The sequence below is a fragment of the Rattus rattus genome, chromosome 8, assembly GCF_011064425.1.
Source record: "Rattus rattus isolate New Zealand chromosome 8, Rrattus_CSIRO_v1, whole genome shotgun sequence".
Classification (NCBI taxonomy): Eukaryota; Metazoa; Chordata; class Mammalia; order Rodentia; family Muridae; genus Rattus; species Rattus rattus.
In genome coordinates, this window is record NC_046161.1 from 11,136,681 (window position 1) to 11,147,204 (window position 10,524).

Genomic DNA, 10,524 nt, shown 5'->3' on the forward strand with positions numbered 1-10,524 from the left:
GAATCTGATACCTTCTTCTTTCTGGTCTATCTGAAGACAGCTATTCAATCTACAGGAAACACAGACAGACAGACAGACACAGACAGACACACACACACACACACACACACACACACACACACACACACACACACACACAGGAATGAGAAGAAAGCCATTCTGATATTCTGATGTTGGTACTTTATAAAGGCAGTTTAACTAATTTTATCAAATGCTATGTAGTTTGGAAGCAATAATTTTTCCTCTAGAAAACTATTCTTAATATACAATGAGATATAGATATAAATGTCCAAGATTATTATGTTTTTATTATTTAGTGAAGTATGAACTATGATTTGGCTATTAAAAATCCAGTTTTTGGGACTGGAGAGATGGTTCGCCAGTTAAGAGCAATGGCTAAACTTTTAGAGGACCCAGGTTCAATTCCCAGTACCCCTATGGTAGATCACAATTGTCTGTAATTCTAGTCTTAGGGGATCAGATATCTCTTGTTCTGGCTTTGGCAGGTACCAGGCACATGGTATAGTATACAGACATGCTTGCAAAGCAAAATATCCATAAACATTAAAAAAAACCCAACTATTTTTAAATGTTTGTGTGTACATTTGTACATAAAGATAGACTGTAAATATGGTATTAATCATTTTGTTTTCTGGTAGTGGGATCATTGATGTTTCTCCTAGTTTGCCTTCTATATAAAGTTCCATTTCTACAAAGAATCTATTATTTTATGACTACAAGTTTTTTGTTTTTTTTTTTTTTGAGCTGAGGACCGAACCCAGGGCCTTGCGCTTCCTAGGCAAGCGCTCTACCACTGAGCTAAATCCCCAACCCTGACTACAAGTTTTAAAACCCACTTTATGTTATAATGAAGCATATTTTGTACAATGTATGATAAAAATAATTTATTATGTAAAAGACAGTCACAAACATCATGGATTTCTTCCATTATACAGGACCACCATATCTGACATGAAAATTCAAAGCACACTTAGAAGACTTTGTGTTCTCTAGAGAAGTTAGCAGGATTGTTCAAATTTTGAGAACTGGCCACACCAGACACAGAATCAAGATAAAACTCAACTGATAAAACACAGAAATGCTCAAGTGAGGTCATGAACAAACAGTAAGTCAATCACCTACTTTGTACCCATCTGTCTACTCACAAAGGCAGAAATATGATGGTAGGTGGAACTGTTGGTTTTCAATGAAGGAATTCTGTTTATGTCAATGTTCTGGAAAATAGGAAATAACATACAGTTAAAAGTTAATGCGACAAGTACAATTGCTTTTTATTTTTTGCAACAATATTTTGCTATGTAGCCTGAGACCAGCCTGGACTTATTATGGCAAGTCTCCTGCCTCAATGTGCTGGGAATAGTGTGCACTGTCACAGAACCGTGAGTTAATCTACACTATAGTTTGTTCTCAAGTTGTTTTATTTTAGTCCCCACTAGAAGATGCTAGGAGGGAACAAGGTAGAAACTTCAGGGGTGATTAGGGCAGCTCTTTTGATGAATAGATTAATCCTTTCAAGTGTTTAATGGATTCCAAGGCTGACTGTTTTTAAAGTGAATCTGCTACAAAAGCCAGTTTGCTCAGACCTCCTTGTTTATGGCTTTCATGCTCTCCATCAACTTGTGACTGCCAGTAAGAAGACCACCACCAGATGCAGCCCATTCATCCTGGAGAAACAGTCTTTTCTCTGTGAATTACTTTGCCTATTGCACTGTATTATTAGAAACAGAAAACGCACTAAAATAAGACTTAAAATCCGCTTAATAATGAAAGCAATCTTTTCATCCAAAGTTAAATTACTTCATGTTAATAAAAATACTAGATCTTCTAATTCTTCAAATACCTTCTAGACATCTGTAATATAACCAGTGTTTCTATTTCAGTTTGTAAGTTTACTCTAACTCCTCGGTTATTTAAAGAGACATTAGTTTTGCTATAGCCCCCACCTCTACTGGGAACTTGTATCCAGGGCCTTGGACATGCTAGGCAGGTGCTCGCTCACTCCTCTTTAGAGCTGAGAGCACTTTCAAATGTCCTGAGCACAAACGTGCTTAGGAGACACACCAAAACCAAGTTAGAGCACAACTAATCACGGAAATTCCACCACAGTTCATCATGAATTAAGTTCTCATCTGGAAACATTAATATTTAAGTACACGAATTCCCTAAGTCTCAAGAAGATGAAATAAGCTACTTACCTGTTTCTCTTTCTTTGGCAGAAGAGCCAGGGCATTACAATTTATTATGCATTGATATGTAATTAAATCAATTTTACTAAACAAGGGATTTCTGAGCACTCACCATGTCTAAGCTAGGCATTGTAATAAAACAGAAAATAATAATCCCTGCCTTCAAGAAACTCAGAGTAACACTTCTAAAAATGAGTTCTTAATGACTTGACATTCTGTATGTAATCTGATAAAAGTCCCTTCACAGAGAAATTCGAACAATTTCTTTGAGTCTCTTCTGTACCTGGCTCTGTCCCTCAGCTTTCTTATGAAAAGGCACACAGCTATTTCCATGTTGTATGGTCATAGTGACAATTGTGGGAATCACAATGTGTCTGAGAAAGCACCTGTTAAACCACAAAGAGGCAACACTGACAAGTGCAGAGGGAGAAGTATAATTGAGAAATGATTACAGACACAGCTTTAACAAAGATGTGTGAGAAAAAGGAACAAGAGCCCCTCCAGAGTGTAAATTACCACCAATCATTATTAGTTAAAACACAATTTCCGGGGTTGGGGATTTAGCTCAGTGGTGGAGCGCTTGCCTAGCAAACACAAGGCCCTGGGTTCCGTCCTCAGCTCTGAAAAAAAGAAAAGAAAAAAAAAAAAAACAACAACACAATTTCCAGTGAACTAGACTTTAGAGTTTAGTCAAATCAGTCCAGGGGACTGTCAGTATTATTAGGAATGACTTGTAAATGATTTTAAAATACTCCGTTAACATCTAGTTTCCAGTCTGAGTTCTGCTCTGCTGTAAGCTACCACTCGACTTAAACCATTAGGGTACACGTTAGAAGCAGAGCTCAGCAGTACCTGAGAGTGGTTCATCAATCAAAGGCGGAAACAAAATATTCAACTATGACAAGTCCCACAACCAAACATAAAACAAGCCTGTTTCTCTCTTGCATCTAGTACTATTTCCAATGACAGTGCAAAAAGGAAAGGTCATGTGCTGGACACCTGGGAGGCAGAAGCAGGCAGATATCTTTGAGTTCAAGACCAGCCTGGTACAGAGCGAGTACAGGACAGCTAAAGCTACAAGATAAACCCTGTCTCAAACAAACAAACAAACAAAAATAAAAATCAGGAACTAATTACTTTAACCCAGTAGAGGTAGTATATGCCTTTAATTCTAGCTGTAGGAAGGCAGGTGGATCTTTGAGTCTGAGGCCAGCCTGGTCTACATAGTGAGTTTCAGGACAGCCAAGACTACTTGGAGAAACTCTGTCTTGAAAATCAACAACATAAAATAAAGCAAAAAGGAATGAACCTGCTTTTAAATGTGCACTATACCACATAAGACACAATGGGTGTGGGGTTGGGATTTAGCTCAGTGGTAGGGCTTGCCTAGGAAGCGCAAGGCCCTGGGTTCGGGTCCCCAGCTCAAAAAAAAAGAAAAAGGAAAAAAAAAAAAAAAAAAAAAAAAGACACAATGGTGTGCACAGCACTGAGGTTTTCAACGCTGTGGCTGTTCACAGTTGCAGTCTGACTGGTTTACTTAGTAAAGTCTAAAGAAGGGGATTCCTGGAAACTAAGAGCCACAAGAAAAAGGTGATGAGCTTGTAGAGTCAGATCTTATATAAACTCTGGCTCTCTATTGAGGTTAGTTAACCCTTGATCTTCATGTTTCCTAACTTCTACTTTGCATGGCTGTAATGGTGAGTAAGACACACTAAACCACAGATATGCAGTAGTGCCCACTCACATCCTAGGAATGGTTCTTGGGTAAGATTTTAGTATATCCAAAATAATATTTTTTCTTTAGATTATGTAAACAGAAACCTTGTTTTATGTTTGTTTGCTTAGTTTTTCAAGACTGGGTTTCACATAGTCTATTCTAGCTTCCAACTTGCCATGCAAGCAAAACTGACCTTGCATTCCTTATCTTCCTGCCTTCACCTATGGAAAGGGGGTGACATGCCTAGCTAAGATGTTTGAGAAACCTAAAGAGTTTTCATTTCTCTCCTCAAATTTCTCAGTATTTGAGTTTTATGTTTGGAGAAATGGTTACCCAGACACACCTCCATTCTATACATGACATAGGGACTCAAACACTCCATTAACTTAGCTCTTCAAACCAAAGTCCTGTTTTCTTCCTTCTGTACCACAAACTCACAACCAGCTCACAACATATTCTAAGATACTGTTACCCTGTCTCAAAAAACTAAAGACTATAATCATTTAGATCTTCTTAGTTTATAAGATATCTATCTATCTATAAACGGCGCACACGCACACGCACACACACACACACACAGAGAGAGAGAGAGAGAGAGAGAGAGAGAGAGAGAGAGAGAGAGAGAGAGAGACTGAAGACCCGGAAGCGGGGCTGTGTGTGTTCACAGGGAGCCAGAGTCACTTTCTAGGCCACAGGAGAAGGCAGCACTGAAGAAACGTGGGTGCAGAGCCTGAAGAGCCTTCCTTTCAATGAAGAGGATATGAGCTTCCAAGAAAGGTAAAGCAGAATGATAGTGGTTATGTGTAGCATAATAAAATCTAATTATCTCCAGAATAGTATTCACAAAAATGAGAGACCCTACAACCACTGCCAAAAGGGAAAAACAAAGAAACAAAAAATAAAACAAAGAAACAAGTTTGCTATTCTAGAACTGATAATTCTATCAATTCAGCATTCTGAAAAGCATTCTTCTTCAAGAAACCAAAGGCTGGCTTATAAATAAAAAAGCACCATGAGTTAAATGCTGCCTGCTCTTTTAATTTCTGGATGGTCCTGGGGAGCGACTGAACTAGGCCACCTCCACCTGGGCCTCATGGGTCATGGCAGGTGGCTCAGTGAGAGCAGGGAGGCTGACAGAGCCTGACACTCATGCTGATCATATGCACACAAACACTTGACAGAGATCCTCATACCAGTATTATATTTTCATGCTTTTTTTAAAAAATGAACTTCCATATAAAAACAACTAATTTTGAGAGTCATCGCTATAGCCACTCCCAATGACCACAAAATGCTAATGTAAATAAGAAAACTGATTCTTTCCTTCCCCCCTCTTTTTTTTTTTTTCCTTTGAAATAAAGCCTTGCTATGCTCAATAGTCATCCTCCTGCCTTACAAATTCTGGGTACACAGTATGAGTTAGCATGTCCACTCTAGTACTCATATGGATTGTCTATAGAACAACTAATGTAACTTTTTGGCAAATAAAGACTATAAAAAAGTAAAAAGCAGAATGGTCAGCAGCACGAGAGAAACCGTTTGAAACCACTGTGCTTTGCAAACACAGATTGTTTTGAGACCAATGGGGAAAACTCAACACATATGGGAACAAGGGTTAGGTAACACCAAGCAAAATGGCAGTACTGGTATTTTTTCTTTTTTTTTACAGTTCTTAAAATACATTAAAGTATTAATAGGTAAAACAACATGTAGAATTTTAAAATACTCCATACATACTCATATAATATTATTTAATTAAAACTCATTTAAACAAGCTCTAGGCAATTCACCTCAAAGGGGGACGGGACAGGTGGTGGCAGCCTGGCCATTTTAGCAGATCTCTCTTTTTCCACAAGCACTGCTTCCTTTCGAGCTTTTATGTGCCTTAAAAGACAAGAGATGCCACCAATTAGTCTCTCAGGTAATACCTGTTTTCACCAAGTGGACTAGAAATGCATTTACTTGATATCAGTAGAGTCAAAAACATAAAGCCAGAGACTCATCTTCTAGGTGAGGCCACACCCAGTTTGCTGCTTGTTTACAAAGCATACATGTTTGAACGTGTTTACCAGCTACAAGAGACTTATATAAAGACAGGAGGGTCAACTGAGAGGGTCAATGGAGAATTCTTTACAATAAGAGCAGAACTAGAAATGTTAAAGATAGGTCACTGTGTAAAATGACCAATACAGACCACTAACAGCATGTAAAAGTTACTAATACCAGAAGCTTAGTCTACAACTGTAGGTGCTTGTGTATGTGCGTGTGTATGGGCATGTGTTTTGAGATAGTCTCACCCTGACTGGACTAGAACCCAATATGTATAGACCAGGCTGGTCTTGAACTCACAAAGATCTGTGTGCTTCTGCCTCCCAAGCACTGGCATTAAAGGTGTGTGTCACCATACCCTGCCTAAGACTTCTGTAATGTTCTCAATCACACAAAACTTTTTACTTTGTTTTCACATTAGAGGCAGTTTTTGGCTGATGTTAAGTCGGAACTGTCCATATATTTCTTCAGAAACTTAGTAACTCCTGCTGAACTCAATGTTCACTCAGCTAGTAAAACCATCCCCTACTGCATTAGTGAGCACAGTTCAGAGTACCACAGATACACAACCTTTTATTTAGTACGTCCTTTCCACAGACTCCTACACACACTCTATTTCTTGCCACAATGATTTCAGCTAAAAATATGGTAAAAGTTATTATGTCACCTGGTTTTCTGTTTCATTAACATTTCTTTTTGTTTTTTCTGCGCTTTTAGGGCTTCTTTATGCCTCGCTTCTGCTTTTGTTTTTCTTTCTGCTGCCCGCCGAGAAAGAGCATCCAAGTCAGGTTCCTAGAAGTATATACTACTTAAAAATTCACGTTAGACAAGAGGAACAGAAGTGTGTTTACTTGACATCAACATCATCTCTTTCCACAGTACACAAATGTCTCCCAAAGCATGGCAATAGACCAACCTCCATGGCACAGTGCTGAACACCTAACTGCCTATAAAACAGAAAAGAGCAAGCCAATCTGCACGGGGCTAAATTAACCAATAAAATAGTTTATTTAAACTAAAACACCAAAGGTATAGTAATACAGTTGGTTCTCTGGCCTTCAAAAATCATGTGTGTGTTACTCAAATGAGTTAGGATTGAGAAAACGCTTAAACACAAGGCCAACAGTGACACAAAAAGGTAAAAAAGTAAAAGTTAGGACTTAGGACTGCAGGTACAAACACGCAAACTAGCATGCATTCCTTCCTTCCTTCCTTCCTCCCTTCCTTTCTTTCTTTCTTTCTTTTCTTCTCTTTTCTCTTCTTTTCTTTTCTTTCTTCCCTCCCCACTCCCCTTTTGCTCTTTATTTTGTTGTTATGTTCCTTTGACTGACCTGAAACTCACTATGTTGCCCTGGCTGGCTCTGATGGTAAGGTAGTCCTTCTGTCTCTTTTCTTGAGTTTTAGATTACAGACATACATGTACTGGCCAAAGGACTATTTTCTAGGCAGAAATCACAGTAAGCAATCAAATAAATATAAACTCAAGGAACTAACTGAAAACACTGAGCTCTATGTTGCCTTTAGGAAAGTCATCAACAAAAACAAGTGCATATTCAGTCATACATATTTAGAGGTGTCAGGAATGAGTCTGAATTTGGAAATCTGAATTTAGTCCCCTGAATGTGTCCAAACTGCTTGAGAAGAACAATTTCTGATTGCATAGGTTACCATCCTTTTATACAGGCAGGAACTGGAAGAAATACTACTAACTTGTAATTATTAACCAGAAGAAGAAAGGCGTGCCAATGGATACACCATTATTCTCATGGTAGATTGAACTGATTTAAAAAATAAAGGTCAGCGTGCCTCTCCCATTGCGTCTATACATTAAAACAGGCTTATCATGTAAGCATTCAATAAATTAATTTAATATAACCACACTGTCTCCATCAATAATCAGATGAGGTCATCACTTACATTTTCTTTAGCCTGTTGATGTCCATCTCCCATATGTCTTAAACTTGCCAAATACAGTTTTTCCAAGTTCTGTATTTTCTGGCTTTGTGCTTCTTCCCATTCTGCCCTTAGCTCCTCAGCCAAATGAGAAACCTGCTGGTTTCGCCTCTGTTTTATGTCTTCTCTTATCTGGAAGGCAATGCCCCTTTCTTGTTCTCGAACCTGAAAGATAAGTATTTCATATGAAGTACATGAAAGGGGTTTAAACATTTAAAAAAAAAATCCAGCTGAGAATAAGAATGCAAATGAATTCTCTTCAGGTCTGTCAATTCTCCTAAATACTCATTTAGATACAGACGATAGTTAGCAAAAAAAGGTAAACTGACAGAGAAAAAAAACAGAGAGACTATTTAGAAAATATTTATTGCATTCGTGTGTGCGTGTGCGTGCGCGTGCGTGTGCATGTAGCACAGGAGTCAGAAGACAACCTCCATGAGGGTCCCTGCATGAGGACCTTGATAGTCAAGTTTGACAGTAAAGTACCTTTACCTACTGAGCCATCCCAGCAGCCCTGAAGGGTATTTCTTGTTTCAGCTACAAGGTTAGATGGGAGCTCCCTCTCTAGGTAGAAATCTACTACATGACTCACAAAAGTTTAACTTTAGATTGCTAGGAAGGGAAATCTAAACTTTCCTAATAAACTTGTCTTAGATGCTCATATTAGTTAAGTCTGTTTCATCTTTCCAACAGTCTTTTCCAAATTCTTCTTGAGCTTCCTTTTCTAATGTTCCCCAACTATGTACCATTGAGAAATGGGACAGAAAGATTTTAACAGCCAGAAATTGCAAAATAATGTCTTCTGGACACAACAGAAGTGTTGCAGGCATGGATCTTGCTGACACAAGATCAATCATTCCTAAATGGAGGGAGGGTTCTTGAGACCCCACCCTAGCTACAGAACTATCATGAGCTCACAGCTGTTGGAGGACAGTAAGTTTTGTTCAGTAATATGGTCCAATAGTAAGTTGTTCATGCTCCAATGGATGGCACCATGCAGGCAGAATTAAATACTGGGTTATTAAAAAGAAAAAAGAAAAAGACATGAAGTAGGGAAAATATGAGAGAAAGTTGGGAAGAAAATGGAGGGAGAAGACAGGGGTGGACAGTGATCTAAATAGATTGTATCACATATGCAATTATCAAAGAATAAAAAATTTTAAAAAATATATAGCTACTTAAATAACTATTTTACAATACTTGAGTTAAGTGATATCTTTCAACTCTTCTCCAATGTACTTACCAGCTTATTTTTCAAATGTAAATAAGCAAGAACCAGGGCTCTCTCAAGGATGGAAAAAGATTGTAAATGCAACACTTTGTTTAGAACAAACTAATACAAAATATATGAATGACTTGAGGAAGACAAGAATTTAAACTCCAAGTAAACCATACCTGTAGCAATCTTAGTTTCCGTCTTCGTTCATAATCTTCCTTCAAAATGAAGGCTTCTTCATTCGGACTCAATCTCAGCTTCCCATTCATTACCTTTCTTTTCATTTCTGAGTATTTTAAATATATAGGATCTGAATTGAAGAGAAATAATGTCTATAAAATATTACTGAAATAGGGCAACAATTAAAATGATTTTAAAAATCCATGTCAATATTTTCAATATTTAAAAGTTACCCTATAGATTTACTACATACAGGTAAATCAAGTCCAACTTAGATACAAACAGTTATGACTCTGCTCTTTAGATCACTGGTTGTCAAACGGATGAAGAAAATGAACAGTGGATACAACTCACAAGTTTGCCCTGTCTATAGCTAGCTGACAGTAGTTCAGCCCTTCTTTCCTGTCTTGGCATTCCCATAGTTTATTAAGCACTTAAAAGATGTATTGGCACCAAAAAAATGTTTTCACAAGTACAATTTAACACTGATAAGCTGTACCTAATAAAAAAATAAAAAGGTAACTTTAAGGGTTTGCTGTACATAATTTGATAATTTAGCACCATTAAATCTCATGGAAAATTATCAATCCCATGGGCTTTGTTTAAAAGATCCCCCAACAATTACAAACACGTTGTATTAGGGGTTTTTGTTTCAATAAAAGACCACGAACAAAAGCAACTTTGGAATAAAGGGTTTATTTCAGCTTGTATTTCCACATCCTAGTCCATCAGTGAGGGAAGTCAGGGCAGAAACTCAAAGGTAGAAACACAGAAGTACTGGTGCAGAGGCCATGGCAATGCGCTGCTCTTGCCTTACTCAACCTACTTTCTTAACCCATCACGCATGAACTGCCCAAGGATGGCACAGCACACACATCAACAAGTCATCAAGAAATTGTATTACAGTTGTGCCTATAGGCAGATTTTATGTGAGCATTTTTTAAAATTGAATGTTCTCTTAACAAATGACTCTAACTTGTGTCAAGGTGATATAAAGTTTACCAGGATACTTTTTTTTAATGACCACTTTTAAAAAGTCCTATGGAATAATTCTAATGACATAAGTACTTAGATTCCTGGGTCTGTTCTATTGCTAAGTCTGGGTGTTCTTGACGTCCTTCGTTCTGGGATGGAACTCCGGGCTTTGCTCATGCTTCCACTGTGCTACACTCCCAGTCGTCTGCTCTAGAACTCAGATTTTT

The 10,524-nt window shown here is 37.9% G+C and overlaps 1 protein-coding gene across 1 annotated transcript in view; it reads right to left on the reverse strand.

Annotated features, from left to right (window-relative positions):
• The window catches only part of Cep295 (centrosomal protein 295), a 35,374-nt gene extending 25,371 nt beyond the window's left edge, over positions 1-10,003 (reverse strand). Inside the window, 5 exon segments of the mRNA XM_032909868.1 lie at positions 1,140-1,235; positions 5,715-5,808; positions 6,641-6,765; positions 7,891-8,091; positions 9,322-10,003. Of these exon segments, the coding sequence (XP_032765759.1) occupies positions 1,140-1,235; positions 5,715-5,808; positions 6,641-6,765; positions 7,891-8,091; positions 9,322-9,426 (621 nt within the window). The 5' untranslated portion in view covers positions 9,427-10,003.
• Between the last annotated feature and the right edge of the window lie 521 nt (positions 10,004-10,524).